The sequence below is a fragment of the Platalea leucorodia genome (genome assembly GCF_965183815.1).
Source record: "Platalea leucorodia genome assembly, chromosome: W".
Taxonomy (NCBI): domain Eukaryota; kingdom Metazoa; phylum Chordata; class Aves; order Pelecaniformes; family Threskiornithidae; genus Platalea; species Platalea leucorodia.
In genome coordinates, this window is record NC_138859.1 from 39,117,117 (window position 1) to 39,134,674 (window position 17,558).

Consider the following 17,558-nt stretch of genomic DNA (forward strand, 5'->3'; position numbering starts at 1 on the left):
GGATTCTGGAGGGCCAAGTTCAATTCCCCCACTCTGAAATGCTGGAAATGGGGATGTGAACCAGAATCCCTCACAAGTCAGCACGTAGGTGAGTTGCAAGACAGTAACCAGCAAGACCAGCAGAGTCTGCCATCATCTTTTAGGCTTGTTTGAAAGAAGACTGTCCTAGTTCAGTATTTTACTATTATTTCCTTCTTTTAAACAGGGTATCAGGATCAAGAATGAATGTGTTCATGAGGTTTAAAACCACAATGAAGGAAGGTCTTTTGATGTGGAGGGGAGACAGTCCCATGCGACCTAACAGTGATTTCATTTCTCTAGGCCTTCAAGAAGGAACATTAATATTCAGGTGAACTATTACTTCCTTATTTTTATTGCACGCAGTACACTCAGTGCTCGAAGGAATCGTCACAACACATCTAGTGCACTTGTCCTTTGGTATATTGCGAGACAATTACAACCTCAAGGTTTTGTTCAGTGATAGGTCCTGGTTTTGTTTGGGAAAGGATGTGAGCTGAAGAGGTAACATGCTGACAGATTTGCATCATTCCTGCTCCCTCCCCCCATACAAATTCTTAAAACATCAGATTTTTAGCATGGTTTTCTAAAAGTCACCCTATGAGGGTATGAGTACTGTCAGTAACTCCCCCATGCCTCTTGAAGCACTTGCCATCTCAGTTAAGCAGAACAGGTGTAGGGTTTGCAGAGAGAGCAGGGGTCAAGGAAGAACCCTGCTTATGCCCATGCTCACTGTAGGCTCACTCTTCATCTGGCACTGGAGAGTGCACATGGAAGCAGGACTCCCACCTTCTCAAACCTCAAAATATCCAACCCTGTGACACAAACCCAGATGGCACCAGGCTTTGCTACTGCCAACACCCACCGAACCACTTGTTTAAGAAACAAATAATATTAGTGTCAAAAAGCTGAAACTGGGGAGTGTTGGGAAATAGCTGAATTTGTGTTCTCTCTCTCCAGAATCACTTTCTCCCTTGCAGACACTTAGGCAGACTCCATGCAACTTTTTGCATGGTGCTTTTTGGGACTCCTGCCTTTTGAAAGCCGTATCTTTCCTCATGATCCCCTTTTAGGTTGTGTAAGACAAATATTGAAACAGCAAGCTACAAATGCCATCATTATTACAGATTGTTGTGAGATACTGTTGATTAAATTACAATGATTTTGTTAATCATTTAAGCTAATTTGAAGCTACCTTTTATTTGACTTACCTGGTGGTTGTTTGCTACCATGGACACATAAACCACATTGCACATTTCTATTTAACTTAATTTCTTTAAAGCTGTTTTCTTGTGGTTTCTTGTGGTTAACTTTGCAAAAACTCTTAGCTTCCTCATTGTTTTACAAACTAGGAACTGACTCTGCAGAAATAGTGCATTTTGTAAATGTCTTTGGGAGAGCTTGTTTTTCCAAGTGTTGGGTAGTAAGTGGCCAGTCTATTCTGTCTGTTTTCTAGGCACAGTGTATTTTTATTAGGGTTGTTGGTATCCCCAAAAGACAAAGATACACAAAGGTTTTAGACTGAAACAGCTGAATTTTATTGAGATATCTGTACATTCCACATGCATTTAGGAAGGTGTAAAATTAAGATTCCAAATTAAAGGGAGCACTGAAGAAGATAGATAGTGAAAGGACAAATCCAGAAAAAAAAAAAAAAGTATCATCATCTTTCAGAAAGAGTGATCCTCATATTACTTTTGCAACTTTTGAGAGGTCAGGTCAGGAGAATATCCAGGGCTGTGAACTTGAATTGGTCAGAAGTATTTTCCTGTCCAAAATACATTATCTGTGTTCTGGTCCAGTTTGAAATTCAAAACACACCTTTTCTTTCCTGTGGCTTAGCAGAGTAGGTTCCCTTTACAGTGTAGCTGCTGCTGTAAATCCTTTATGTTGTTCTCTGCTTCTGTAGAAGGCTATATCACTATTGTAGGGGATCTCCATTCATTAGGGATATGAATCTAATTTTTGTATCCAAAGGTCTAACACTTAGATACAATCCTGAACACCCAAATCCTTCTGTAGCTCTCAACCTAGACTGGTATCTACATCCTGGGTAAAAGGAGATGCTTGTTTGAGACTCACTTAAGCCTCTGGGGAGGAGTCAAATTTAGGACAACTGTTTTGCTCTGGGCAGCTCACGACTTAACATGCTGTTCTCAAGTACCTAACCCTGTCCATGAATGTAATTCCAGGTTCAGTCTTTTCTGAAGAGATGATGATGTTGGCTTTAAACTCTCAAGCTTGGTACAGGCAGGTGGCCAGCAGCAGCAGCTCAGGCTAATTTATCCTGCTTATTTAGGCAGCTGAGCACCCAATAGCTCACTGTGTTGTAGCATCTACCTTCTCTTCGTGACAGTTGGCCCAAGTGTCTGGGACCCAAAAATTAAGATGCCTGAAGTGTAAACATGATGGGGGCGTTATGTCTGCTGAGTAATTTTAATGGCAGTAAACACAAAGAAATAATGAGATACAACTGAAGCAGAGAACTTAATGATTATCTTTTCGTTTACATCATTAAGCTTCATCCTTTCTAACATCACAGGTCTCAACCTTCCCTATAATTCAAATGATTTGTAGATCTGTTATAGGTCACATGCTTATTTGCTCTTGTAATAGTTTATTTATTAACTATGTTTGCAACCTCCCACTCCTCTCTACCGTTAATTGTAGCTACAATTTGGGCAGCGGTATTGCTTCCATAATGGTGAATGGCTCTTTCAGCGATGGCCGGTGGCACAGAGTCAAGGCTGTTCGGTAAGTGGCCACGCTTCATCTCAGAGGTGTTTTGGAGACACCCTGCCATTAAAGGTGCTGGCTGGGATGGGTTAGGAGTTGAACTGTTTTAGCAACTTGTCTGTTTCAGGGTGATGTACACAAAGATTATTGTATTAGAGGTGACAGTGTCAACTCTGAAACTCAGCGCAGCTCAAGACAGGCTGCCAAAGTCATGCAGGACTATTCTGAGGCTGTGACAGACATTCTCTTAAACCCATACCTTTTTGGGTTAAGAGTCTTTTTCTTTAATGTCTGCTTTTTGAAATTCCCTAGTGAGCATTTTGCAGGCTGGCACAAGCACTGGAGCACAGACAGTGTATGCCTACTTTTTCTATTTGGAGGAGGTGCAGACATCTTGCAGTGTATATATAACTCATATTTATAACTCATAACCTCATGGGAGGCAAGTGTGCCCAGCAAGGAAAGCATGCATCCCTCTCTTCATGAGATGTCAGTTCCCTGGAAATCACAGGCTGACATTAGCACAACTTGTCACCAAGTTCAGTGAGAATAGGAGACCACCAAGTGGCTCTTCTGTCAGTGCACTTATTGACCATTTATAAAATGGAAGTGGCCTAAAAGCTCTAGTAAGAAACAAACCTTTTGAGCAGGACACTCCTTAGAAGTATGTTTTACCTTAGCTTTCCTATTTGTTCCCTTTTTTAAACTTCTCCTGTTTACTTTTTATATTACGCCTGATCTTTAACAACACCTCAGAACCTGTCCGTCCTGCCCTCTCCCCCAGCTGTGCAATTTACTTCTTTCCCAGTTTTTTTCTCCTCCAGAAATGTGTCCCCCACCTTTTGCAGGTCTCTGACATATTAGTCCCTGGAAAAAACCCTGAAGGGTCTGGATTGCCATAGCACACTGCTGTCTGTGGGGCTCCCCAACATCAGTCCCAAACCTTCGCTGTGAACCCTGCCAAGCACTGAGTCACCCTGGTCTCCTGGCAAGGGGGAGATGCTGCTGCTCCTTCTCCCACCTGGTTATAGGCTGGATGCATGAGAGTGGTTTGGTTTTCGTTTCAGGGATGGACAGTCTGGCAAAGTAACCATGGATGATTATGGTGCCAGAACCGGAAAATCCCCTGGAAAGATGAGGCAGTTAAACATCAGTGGAGATCTCTATGTAGGTGAGTGCTCACTGTTCACATTCAGGACCCAGACGCATTTTTGTGTTTGCAAGGTTGGCTGCAAGGTTGGCTGCAAGGTTGGCTGCAAGCTGGGGCATCCCAGCTCCATCCATCTCAAGGTGAAGGCTTCATGCGGCAGCCTCTGGTCCTCCACAGCCTGTTTTTTGTGGGGAGGCATCTCCAGGCAGGATGAGGAGACTGTGGTATGAGAAGGGGCCAGCACCATGGGGTACACTGTGGTACCCCCAGCAGGTACATAGAGAAACAGCGAGTGTCAGCTGCAAACCCTGCACCTTAGTGGGTATCTGGGCACAAGCTTATTCAGCTCTTACCAATACTACAATTTCTGCAATAAATAATTAGCATTCTAGTTTATTATCTCCTGCTTATCCCCTCTGTACTTTCAAGTGCTGAAAAGCTGTATTTAAAAACCACAGAGCAACCTGTAAATTAAAATTCACTTCTGAGGTGTGCTAGGAAAGCTAATAGTGTTGCTGGGCGTGCAGTCTGCCAAGCAGAAACAGACACCTGTGTCGGTGAAGAGTTTTTCATCACTGCCTTTCCCCCAGGTGGCATGAAGGAAATAGCCCTGCACACGAACAGGCAGTACATGCGGGGCCTGGTGGGGTGCATCTCCCACCTCACACTTTCAACCAATTACTACATCTCGCTGGTGGAGGATGCTGCCAATGGGAAGAACATCAACACGTGTAGGACCAAGTGACAAGAGAGGAATCCTGGTGCCGAGGACCCATCGTGTGCGCGCGTGTGTGGCCGAGCGCGAGCTGGCTGCCACAGCCCTCTATGGCCAGCCCACGCTCACCATCTGGGAAGGTGACAGAGCCAAAAGGAAACCCTAATAAAAAAAAAAAGAACATTTTTCCCTCTCCTTTCTTCTGCTGACCAAACCAAAATGAGTATTTTATGTAGGAACCGTCCCCTTTACCCATTAAGTGTTTAGTGAATGCTAAAGGTTGTGCATCAGTGCAAACGGCAAAGAAATGTGTGGTGTTATTGAGTAGCTCAATGACTGTGTTGTGGTCCTTAGGTTACCTTTTGTAATACCAGAGAAAGCAGTCTTGAAACACCTGCATTCATTCCACCCTGCAATGGTACAATGACTGTATTGTTCAACGAATACACCATCAGGCAGTGTATCTATGCATTCAAATGTATGTCCTGGAAGTAGTTCTTCTTACCACTCTGATTTAGCTAAATTATGTTTCATTCTGTGTAAATAAAAGCTACAGTGACTGGTTTCAAAATATTGTTGTTTTTTGAGGAGGAAAGTTCTTAAAGTCTACTTTTTTATTACAAGCAACAAAATCAATGAACCAATTTTGTAGAAATAACTTTATACTTGTATATTTTTTATAGCAGCAGCAGATCTGCTTACATGGTATAACCTTTAAACATTTAGGTGTACTATACAGTTAGCTCTTTGCACACTTATCTAAAAATAGCAAAGTGACCTGTGGTTTCAGTTTGTTATACGGGAGGCTTAATGTCTGTATTATATAGTTTTGGTGGAGATATTTGTGAGTTATAACCAGTTTTAAATCTGACTTTTTTTTTTTTTTAAATTTTGACAGTTTATAATTGTACATTATGAAGCTTTCCTGGCTTAAACAGATTAAAAGATTAGGGAAAAAAAGAGCAAATGCTTGCTACTGTGGTATTTTAAATCACTATTTTTTTTGCTGAAAAATGAGAAAAGGGATGTGCAAGAGACCTTGGTGGGTCACAGTCCTCTCAAAATGTTTTCTAGGCACTGGACCAACACTTATGCAACCTTGATTGCCAAACACTTAATTTAAGCAGGTGAACAGAGTGTTCTCGAGACACTAAGGAAATTATCTAGACTTTCATAGTTTGGAGATTTTTATTCCTTAACTCTTTGTTTGAAGTGGAACAGTGAGCCATAGGGGGATGTATTTGGTTTACGTGGCAAGGTTTTGGTAGTGGAGGGGCTACAGGGGTGGCTTCTGTGAGAAGCTGCTAGAAGCTTCCCCTATGTCCAATAGAGCTAGTGCCAGCCGGCTCCAAGATGGACCTACCGCTGCCCAAAACTGAGCCAATCAGCGATGGTGGTAGCGCCTCTGTGACAACATATTTAAGAAGGGGGAGGGGGGGGGAACTGCTGTGCAACAGCAGCTGGGAGAGAGGAGTGAGAATATGTGAGAGGAACAACTCTGCAGACACCAAGGTCAGTGGGGAAGGAGGTGTTCCAGGCACTGGAGCAGAGATTCCCCTGCAGCCCGTGGTGAAGACCATGGTGAGGCAGGCTGTCCCCCTGCAGCCCATGGAGGTTAATGGTGGAGCAGGTATCCACCTGCAGCCCATGGAGGACCCCACGCCGGAGAAGGTGGACGTGCCCGAAGGAGGCTGTGACCCTGTGGGAAGCCTGTGCTGGAGCAGGCTCCTGGCAGGACCCGTGGACCCGTGGGGGACCCACGCTGGAGCAGTTGGTGAAGAACTGCAGTCCGTGGGAAGGGACCCACGTTGGAGAAATTCATGGAGGACTGTCTCCCATGGGATGGACTCCACGCTGGAGCAGGGGAAGAGTGTAAGTAGGAAGGAGTGGCAGAAACAACATGTGATGAACTGAACACAACCCCCATTCCCCATCCCCCTGTGCTGCTCAGGGGGAGGAGGTAGAGAAATTGGGAGTGAAGTTGAGCCCAGGAAGAAGGGAGGGGTAGGGGGGAAGATGTTTTAGGATTTGGTTTTATTTCTCATTATCCTACTCTGATTTGATTGGTAATAAATTAAATTAATTTCCCCAAGTCGAGTCTGTTTTGCCCGTGACAGTAATTGCTGAGTGATCTCCCTGTCCTTATCTCGACTCATGAGCCTTTCGTTATAATTTCTCCCCCTGTCCAGTTGAGAAGGGGCAGTGATAGAGCGGCTTGGTGAGTACCTGGCAGCCAGCGGAGGTCAGCCCACCACAGGGGAAAAAGAGAGAGCCGCCATGCAGTGGGGCACCCTACGGCTCGCTGCTTGCCGGCAGTGGGAGAAGCACAAACCTCCTCGGCAGCGCTGGCTCGTCTGAATGCTAATGGGTTAAAAGGACCTGACGTGGCAAAAGCAATGGACATCAGGAGGTTTCTGCTCCATTTTTACTGTGCCCGGTGTGCTCTTGGCTCCGTGGGAGTTAAAACACGTTCCCGAGGCTTGTCCCACCTACAGGTGACTGTGAGCAACTGCAGACTCGAGTGGAAAAAATAATAGCTGGTACTTAGCACATGCAAATAACTGCCAAGGAGACCCCAGCCCCTCTTCTGCATGCTGAAAGGGACACCCTGATCACTCACTTAGGTGAAAGATCTTGTGCTCTTTGTAGATATGGCAGCAGCGGTCAAAAACAAATACTAGGACTTGTTAGAAATAGAAAGAAACAGAAAACTATATGGTGGTGCCAGCATGTAACATGCACCTGTGCTCTGCCCCCTGTTCAAATCACACTTCAGAAAAACTGTCTGTAGAAGAAATAGGCAACTTGCAGAGGAGCTGGAGACACGCATGGCTCTCCTTCCAGGAGAAGCAAAGTTTTGTTTGGCTTGGGGAGCCCCATGGGGAGAAAGAAACCTGTGCATGGTCAGGAAAAAAAACAGGATAAAGTATTTGATCAAGGTGTGGCTTTAAAATGAAAGTAAATGGAATTTGATGCCATGGGATGTAAAGGGGAAATGTGCAAAGAATTTGAAAAGGGGCAAAAGCTAAAATCTGTGGAGGCTGAAGGTCCTGCTGTCTGCACGCTGCAGCAGCTCTATGGTGGTGGCCAGGACACAGTCTGTGCTCGGGTTGCATCTCAGCTGCTGGCTGCTGGAGAGGAAAGAGTCACGTTTTATGTGCTTGGGGGTGTTCCCAAATGGTAGTGACCTGTCCTGACTTGGCACAGGGTAGTGAGATCTGGCCGGCAGTACCCCTAGTCCTGGGGACCTGCCGTGCTGCCAGTGACGGGGGGCAACACTGGTCCAGAACCTGCATTAGTCTCCGCTCTGTCACATGTGCCTCACCTTTCCCATCCTTTCATTTCTGTCACAGGGTTTGGGGAGCAGCTCCAAGACAAACATCTGGCAGGAGAGGTCTCTATTTTAAGGTAATTTACTGCAGAATAACAGGTGGTTTTGTACAAGGCCATACTTCTCCAGAACAAAAGATGCTCTTTGAAATGTGTCGGGGGGGGGGCATAGGAAATACCTCCATTGTTATTGTGGAAAAGGAAAAGCAACAAACTACAGCTCCCCAAACACCTGTTCCCATCTGTGTGTATCACCACATGGGAATTTGGAGCTGGCAAACCAAGCAAGAGCGGCAAAGCCACATGGTGCCAGCAAGGCTGGAGGGGGTAATAGCAAGGATGCTGTGGAGTTTGAGAACTTTAAAGAAAAAAAAAATTGTCCTTTGTGGATCCTTTTAAAGATCATTTGAGACATTTCTGAAGAGGGAAGCATCCCCACATTAGCTTTTCCAGTCTACCCGGTGAAGCTCAGCTGTGCCTCCAGGCTGGGTTAGAGGCAGGGGTTTCCATTCAAGGGGCTGAGCAGGAAATAGGTGCCAGAAATGCAGGAACATCTGACAAGACATGGAGGCGCGGCCACCCCCTGATGCCAGTCTGGAAAAGGAGAGGGGAAAGGCAGATGGTGTATGGCAGAGTGCTTAGTCATTTTCCCATGAACTGGCCTGGGATGTGCTGCTCACTATCTCTGAGGCTGTTTATTAATCATGTTATTTATTGCTTGGGCCATATCAGATGCTTGGCATGAACCTGGCGCTGCAGGATGAGCTCATGCCCGTTGACAGAGCCGTGTCCTTTTGCTGCAGGTACCTGTGCAAACCGCTGGCCCATCCTCGTGGGCAGTTTTGCTGGGGCGAGCTGCAGGGCACAGAGACCACCCGCCCACCAGCCATGGTCCCCAAACTCTGACTCCCCAGCACCCAGGACAACCCTGTGTTGGCTGCAACAGGCACCTCCAACACTTGAAAATGCATAGTGGCATTTTGCTGTGTTCCTTGGGGGCAACAGGGCTTGGGCACAGTCTTGGGTGTTAAAAAAACAAACTCATCCGCCCATCCCCCAGCTTTTGAATTTGGGGCACATGCTGTGCAACTTCATGAGCTTTTACAGGAGTGCAGCAGTTCTGCAGGCTCCAGGCCTCCCACCTTTCCCCCAGCTCTCCAGCCCCCCTGGAAACAGTCCCTGGCCTGTGGCCAAATGTTCCCATGCAGCCTGAGACAGAGGCAAATATATGTGTTGCCTGTGGACTGGCAATAGCAGTTGTCTGGTAAAGGTGAGGAGCTGAGAGTTCCCTGTGTGTTTCTGAGCATGTAGGTGGAGAACGGGCAGTTAAAAAAACCCAAAACCCTAAAAATGCTAGAAAAGGGAGATGGAAATGAAGCCAGCAGTCCCAGGTACTTGTGCCTTTCTTTGCAATTTAATCCCCTTCCTAAAACCACAGTTCTTAGATTGCTTCCTGATTTTCCACCTTCATCCCAAAAGACATCCCCCTCCATTTTCTAGGCTAAACACTCCCCTTGGCACCAGCCTTGGATGGGCCAAGTCAGGCTTTGTGCCAGGGCACCAGTGGTCAGGCAGAGCTGCTCCCTGCCTGCCCCTCACCCTGCCCAGGGCACAACGTATTTCGTTGCTCTCCACCATTGGTCCACCTCCCTGGGGACCAGACACTTGGGAGTCTGCAGTTAGGTTTAGTCAGGTCATCCTAAAACAAACAAACAAACAAAAAATAAAAAAAAGAAAGAAAAAAAAAAACCAAGCAAAAATAGACAGCAAGGGAACAGACAAGACATGGCAATGGTCCCTATGGTAGACAAATTCTTGCTGCACTGGTGTGTCCTGGGTGGTCAAAGGTGAGGAGCCAGGACCTCTTTTCTATCCCAGTTGTCCCAGCCTGGCCCCAGGGAGCAAAGAAACGAAGAGGAGGAGAGGGCTGCCGGGGATGGGGAGCTGCCCATTCCACCACATTAGCCAGCCACAGATGCCTGTTAAAGTTATTATTTTTGTCAGCCAGGCTTTGTTTTTGAGAAAACATTTTCATTCTGTTGATAAAGCAAAATAAGCCAGATGGGAAATGTATTGCCCTGGTACCGCCCAGCTCTGCATGCTCAGCAACCTCCCGAGTGGCATCACCCCTCAAGAGGCAAACCTCCTCGCTCTAAATGACTAGATAAAATGCAGCTGTGGTTTATTCATGGAGACCAGCAGCCACATCCCATCCGTCAGACGTGTCTTTTTATTGGCATTTTATTTCTTGGGTGGGGAGGGATGTGCACACAATGGGGTTTTCCCCCTCTCCGAAGCAACACCTTGCCCTGGTTGTCTGAGTCAGGCCATCGCCTGCTCCAGAGAGCGCAGCCCTTCTGCCTGCTTTGTTTTTCCAGCAGTTTGAGTCACCATGGGCACCCCCAGTCCCCGGTCAGGCAATGATGTGTCCCCACCCCTGTGCTCAGGAGTCTCACACATGAGTAACAGCCCAGTGCTGGCACCTGCAGTCGGCGCATCTCTGTGAGGGCCTGGCTTCTCCACCCAGCCCAGCAGTCAGTGGCTGGCCAGCAGGCAGCTGCCATCAGTATTTCCTCTGCACAGGCTGGGATAGACCCTGCACCCACCAGGACAGACTCTGCAGACCTGGAAGCTGCACATTCGGGAAGCATCACTTGCCAGGGTGAGGTGCTGACCAGGATTTATGTGCAAAAAATTTAAAAGCTCAGCTGTCCGGTCCCTTCCCGCCCCCAGGGACATGACCTGACTCTGTGACTGCCCTCTTCCTAAATCCCCTGCGATGGAGATGATTGCCTGGAAGTGCTGCAGACTGATTGCCCTTATTTCTCTCAAATTTCCTTTCACTGTCAGAGCACTATTCTTTGTTTATTTTGCACAAGACAAAGATGACGACGTTCCTCCCCCCTGCCTCCCATATTTTTTTTTAAGCTTCCCTCAGTCTTCCTTTCTAAGAAAGCAACGGTGCCAGTTCTTTCAACATCGTCCCCACAGGTTGTGTTTTCCAGCAATGTACGTTACTGTGAGACATCAGAAACACAAGTGGGAAGGTCGCAGAAATTGCTGTATAGGTCAGAAGGCCACAAAACCTGATGTATGGGGACAGCATGAAAGAAATGGGGCTGCTGAGCACAGACGCCCCAAGTTCAGGCTCACAAACCAGAGGCTTTTCAACCTTTTTTTGGTTTGCAGACCCTCAAATAGTTTCTAGTGGCAATAGCAACAGCATTTGTGGTCATTTTTTCTGGACACGTTAGAATTTTCCTCAATTTTCCTGTCTTTTGAAGACACCAGAGAGGCAATATTTAATATTTTCTTTACAATTTCTCATTTCCATTTTTTTTCCTCACTACAGCTTTTAATGTTGGTGTCAACAAAGCAGAATTAAAAAATGAAATAACCAATTTATCATCATGTTTAGGCAGTTTTCATTTGAACTTCTGATTGCTCTTACCAAAACACAGTGGGTTTTTTTAAGCACTAACAAATGCCACATACACAGGGACTCTGTAACCTTTATGTGTTGAGAATAACTTTTTGCGGTTGCAAAAGTGAGGAAACACTGGACGCAAATGCTACAGTCAGTGTCGCGTTAGGAGCAGATACCATTGACAACACAGAGAAAAGAGAGTAAAGCAGAAGATAACAATACATGCTGGAACAAGGCCAGGAAATACTGACTGTTTGAGTCCCTCTCTCCACTCTCGTCCTGATGGTGAAAAACAAGGTAGTCCAAGCACACTGTCATTATCCAACCTTCAAACTCAGTTGGTGCATTTTTGTAGTACAAGTTATTTTCTTCAAAAGGCCGCAACACTGCGTGAAACTGAGACTCCTCTTGGCTCTGTGATTTTAATTATTTTGTAGAAGTACCTGTATTCATAGTTCCCAGGTACCACATAAATGCACTCAAAATTAAAAGCTCCAGCTCCCAACTGGCTTGAAGTATTTCATCTATAGTGGCTGTATTTTGTAAATGCGACACGGCAGGATATCATCAGTAACTGATTTCTGTGCTAGCATAGTGACTAGAAAACAAATGCCCCACCCTGAGGGGTAAATCCACACAGGCATGAGGCCGCACATCTGTGTAACCCACACCCAGACCGTGTGTGTGGGGCAAGGCATGTGGCTGGGCCATTTGCCACACCTGAGCATCCTGCGCTAGGGCAGAGACAGTGGTGTCTGCGGAGGGGTCAGACCCAGCTCACATCTCCAAGGGCTAAAGCTCTCTCAGCTGCTCCTGCACATTTGCTCTGCAGCGGCAAAGCACAGCCCAGGCTAACTGGTCTTCATCCTCTGTGGACTTAGCACAGCTCTGTCCCTGAGAAGAAACCTGCTACTTCCATGTTCCTCAGGTGCTGCCGTTGCATGAGTACCTCCATGCCAATGCATGGTGAGCCCCAGCTATCCCTGAGCTGTGTTAAATACCAAACCCAACAATCTGGTTTTACCAAGGTTTGAACGAGCTATATCTGAACAACTGCTGAACTCTTCAGAAGATACTGCAAAACCATCGTCCTTCCACTTCTTTTAAACCTAAGGTCCAGATGATGGAGCGAGACCTGTCTTGAACTCATCCCTGGTATTCCTGCATCGGCCAAAGCAGTCATAGGGCTTGAGAGAGCAGCTATTTGGATTTCACCTTTGGAACAATCAAAGCCTTTTCTCATTTCCACAGCTCTACACGTTGCAGTCTTTGTACTGCTTAAAGGACTTAGTCCCCTTGATCCCGCACCTCCCCAGTGCTCAGTGGAGCTCACACATCCTGGCTAGCTGGTGTTATGCCCATAAGCTGCACCAACCTGTTACTGTGAAACAAGGAATTGACTCTCTGACTTTCGAGACTGCCTCCGAGGAGATGAAGAGCGCATAGTACTGCTACGCAACGATGGCTTCACATGACGTGCTGTGATGTGGCACCTGTCCGTCTGCACACTGCTAAGCCCATGGGTCACTCCCTAGTTCAGATGCTGTGGTTAGCTCAGCACAAAATTCCTTGGCTGGCGCTAGGACAACAAATAAGTGCTGTGACATAAATGGCCTCAAACATAAGGCCCATGTTACAGCCACCATAGAAGTTGATCATCTCCATTCCACTAAAACACACTGAGAAAGTGTCCTATGTCACCCAAACCGACCCCACAGTGCGCAGCCTGGGCCCCTTCTTCCTGCCGCTATGTCATTCATCCTGGAATAGGGATGTCTACCACACAGACCCGTCCACCACAGAGCCTCCAGCTGCTCATCTCTGCAAGCCCTCAGCCTAAGCCTGCAAGGAAATCACATCTCAAAACCCCATCTGTGTTAGAGCCACATGCTGGGGATGACATGGGTAAGTCAACTGGCCTTCTTCCTATCATCACATCGCATGGCAGGAACCAGGAGGGCTTCAGTGAACCATGTATGTAAGCACTATGGCATGCTGTGCTTAGGAGAAGCTGCTCAGAGACTAACCCGCTGCCAATCAAGAAGCCAAGGCTGTGCTTGCCAGATCCTGTGGTTATTTACTCTGGCACAAACTTAAAATAACTCTGTTTGTACTGGAGCATGAGTAGAAAAATGAGAAAGAAAACTTCTGAAAAATAAACATGCAAGCAAGGAATATCAAAACATGTAAGAGTGTAAGAAAATATATTTATTAAATTCCATGGCAATACTATGGTAAAATTGTTAAATATATGCGTATTTTTAGACACCCAAGCAATACAACAGGAGTTACAACAGCCAAGCAAACTAGGTTTAAAACGTATGCAAAGCTGGTATCTTAGTGTTAGGTTAGTCTTAAATGTCATCTGCCACACTGGAAAATTATTTCCCCAACATGATCCCATGCTTCTTTTTTCAAGCATACATTTGTTTAATTGCTTAGCTAATAAAATATTGATTCAAAGTGTATCAACAAGAAAATTTACTTGGTATGCTACAACTTTAATAAAGTGCCTTGTGATGATTTTGCTTAAACTGTGAAAGAAATATTTTTTCAATAACAGATTTGGAAGTTGGAAAACTTCAGTATCATTCAGCAACAGAAATATGTTAAATGACTGATTAGATTTAGTGTGTTAGGATTACTATTTTGTCAGTTTGATTTATTGATTTATTCCCAAAACTAATTTCTGTATATGACCATTTCAAATTGGCAAACAATATTTTCACTAGTATTAAACAAAATTCCATTAAAATCTTTGTAAAAACAGAACATAAAAACATCTCTAAAAAATTATTTATGCTGTAAAAAAAGGTATAAAAAGAGCTAAAAAAAACATTGAACCTGTTCACAGTATATATTTTAAAAGCTACAGTATTATAGTACAATGTGGTTTGGTTTTTTTCAGGTGACCTGTATGACTCCACCAGCTCTGCTGCTCTGTGCGCTGCAACAGGATCAAAGTTTAAATTATTGTTACCTTCAGGTAGGATTTCAGACATGAGTCGATTCAGTTATCTTCTTTTTTGGCTATCCCCTGCTTTACAGACTTTTCTGACACGCTATGAAGCATAAAACGTTGTTCATCCTAAGCTACTCTTAAATCACATTAAGGAAACGTTGGCAAAGTGACATTAAAAATTTTTTTTTTTTTTTTTTTTATTACTACTAAAAAGTGTGAGACCTTACCAGTTTCTATTTTACTTTGCTATTTACTTTTCGGCTATTTATTTTTTAAAGTTTTTCTCATTTCATTTTTTTGCTCAATCTCTCGGTATGTTTTACTCTCTGGGTACTACATTTTGCACAACATAAGACCAAATGAGTTGCAAAGGTATTGAACCTTGTGGCAGTCAGCATGCTCATGGAAGGTGTGCATACACTTCCACTAGAGCTTGCTTTCATGTAACAACAGTCAAAGTGCACATTTGAGACCATCCAAAAACCTACCTAGAGATTCTTTTGGGTAGCACATTAAAAAATAAGGATGCCATCTGCTCTGGCGCACCACAAAGTCACCTGGGCAGCACTGGCACAAGGAGATGGTGAGACTGGAGAGGAATTAACCCCATCCTCTCATGCAGCACACTGCCATTAGACCAGCTCACCTGCACTGGGATGCTGAGCCCCTGCCCTCCAAAATACAAAAGTTCTCTGGAGACTTTTTTGTTGTAAAAGCAAAAGGAATTAATAGACATTTTTGTGGGGAAAAAGTATTGTTATGCACCCTGGGACAACTTGTAAAGTTACAGAAACCCCTGCCAATATCATCTGAGGTTTGTTTGCATAACATGCAAAAAGGAAACAAACACTGACTATCTTAGAAACACTGAGGAAAATCCAGAGTTATATAAATGGGAAGGAGGAGAAAGAAAATTCTTATGGAAGAAACTGTTTTCCAGCTTCTAAGAAGATATTTAAAAATTTAAGACAGGCCTAAGCATGAGGAAATTAGTTTTTAAACACTCCAACATTTCTGAATCTGTGTCTGGCATTTGGGGTCTGGGACTGTGTTTCCAGGCTTGCTAAGGAAAAGGCAAAGAAAAAGCCAACAACAAATCTTGCGAACTGTCAACAGCATCTCTGAGCATCAGCCACACAGGGCACCGCTTAATGCACAGCAGCACAAACTCCGTGTAGTGTGTGGGGAGGAGCACAGAGGGCAGCTGTTTCTTCTAGACAAAACTGCGTCTCAGAAGGCATATATTCAAGTACAGGGCTTTGAAAAAATCACTTTGGGAATTGCAAGCCAACTACCTCTGCAATATACACCTAGGTACATAATGATGTAAGCACATATGTGCATAAGGGGTTAGGACTTTTCTTAGTGTTAAAAATATTAATGCCATTTGCACTGAAGTCTTCATCAAAGTCTGTGGCGGAACAGAGGATGCTATTTACATGGGAAGCTCTTGATAGATTTACGGTACATGGTGCCCTGTTTAGCAATCTGATTCTTCAAACGTTACATTTTTTCTATGTATTTAAAATTCTTTTACTATATTTCTATCTATTCATAGATACAAATATTCTATTTACAAAGCAATAATTGTCTAAAAATAGAGCACACTACCCAGCTGAATGAAAAGAAAAAGAGAAAAGAAAAAGAGAAAAGAAAAAGAGAAAAGAAAAAGAGAAAAGAAAAAGAGAAAAGAAAAAGAGAAAAGAAAAAGAGAAAAGAAAAAGAGAAAAGAAAAAGAGAAAAGAAAAAGAGAAAAGAAAAAGAGAAAAGAAAAAGAGAAAAGAAAAAGAGAAAAGAAAAAGAGAAAAGAAAAAGAGAAAAGAAAAAGAGAAAAGAAAAAGAGAAAAGAAAAAGAGAAAAGAAAAAGAGAAAAGAAAAAGAGAAAAGAAAAAGAGAAAAGAAAAAGAGAAAAGAAAAGGCAGCTTGAACATGCCTCTTCAGAGCAGCCTAAAACTTGAGGTCAGCAGGAGCTTGCTGCTGCCGTATTCCCAACAAAGGAAAGCTCTGGTCCCCCACATAAACCAAAGATGAAGAAACACACTGCATTTGCCAATCATGCTGTGATGGACAACACAGCTACTGGTTCCCTTTGGAAATGGTTTATCCATGAAAGCAGCAACTACAGATAATAAAGACAGCTACCACAGCAAACGTCAGTCATTGGGTCCATAGCATTCTCCTGGAGAAGCTGGCTGCTCACGGCTTGGATAAGTGCACTCTGCGCTGGGTTAAAAACTGGCTGGACGGCCGAGCCCAGAGAGTGGTGGTGAATGGAGTCAAATCCAGTTGGCGGCCGGTCACGAGTGGTGTTCCCCAGGGCTCAGTGTTGGGGCCGGTCCTCTTCAATATCTTCACTGATGATCTGGATGAGGGGATTGAGTGCACCCTCAGGAAGTTTGCAGATGACACCAAGTTGGGTGGAAGTGTCGATCTGCTGGAGAGTAGGAAGGCCCTACAGAGGGACCTGGACAGGCTGGATCGTTGGGCCGGGACCAACTGTATGAGGTTCAACAAGGCTAAGTGCCAGGTCCTGCACTTGGGTCACAACAACCCCATGCAACGCTACAGGCTTGGGGAGGAGTGCCTGGAGAGCTGCTTGGCAGAAAAGGACCTGGGGGTGTTGGTTGACAGCCACCTGAATATGAGCCAGCAGTGTGCTCAGGTGGCCAAGAGGGCCAATGGCATCCTGGCCTGTATCAGGAATAGTGGGGCCAGCAGGACCAGGGAGGTGATAGTGCCCCTGTACTCGGCATTGGTGAGGCCGCACCTCGAGTACTGTGTTCATTTTTGGGCCCCTCACTACAAGAAGGACATCGAGGTGCTGGAGCGTGTCCAGAGAAGGGCAACGAAGTTGGTGAAGGGTCTAGAGAACAAGTCTTATGAGGAGCGGCTGAGGGAGCTGGGGTTGTTTAGTCTGGAGAAGAGGAGGCTGAGGGGAGACCTTATTGCTCTCTACAACTACCTGACAGGAGGTTGTAGCCAGGTGGGGGTCGGTCTCTTCTCCCAAGTAACAAGTGATAGGACGAGAGGAAACGGCCTCAAGCTGCGCCAGGGGAAGTTTAGGTTGGATATTAGGAAAAGCGTCTTCACCGAAAGGGTAGTCAGGCATTGGAACAGGCTGCCCAGGGAAGTGGTTGAGTCCCCATCCCTGGAGGTATTTAAAAGAAGGGTAGATGTGATACTCAAGGACATAGTTTAGTGGTGGACTTGGCAGTGTTAG

At 45.2% G+C, this 17,558-nt stretch overlaps 1 protein-coding gene across 1 annotated transcript; it reads left to right on the top strand.

The window, feature by feature from the left end:
* Positions 1-233: 233 nt before the first annotated feature.
* On the top strand, positions 234-4,649 carry LOC309601616 (pikachurin-like; the record flags this gene model as incomplete). Its single annotated transcript, XM_082334753.1, has 4 exons — positions 234-349; positions 2,689-2,772; positions 3,822-3,925; positions 4,495-4,649. 4 exons carry the CDS (start codon positions 234-236, stop codon positions 4,647-4,649), a joined length of 459 nt encoding a protein of 152 aa, XP_082190879.1.
* Between the last annotated feature and the right edge of the window lie 12,909 nt (positions 4,650-17,558).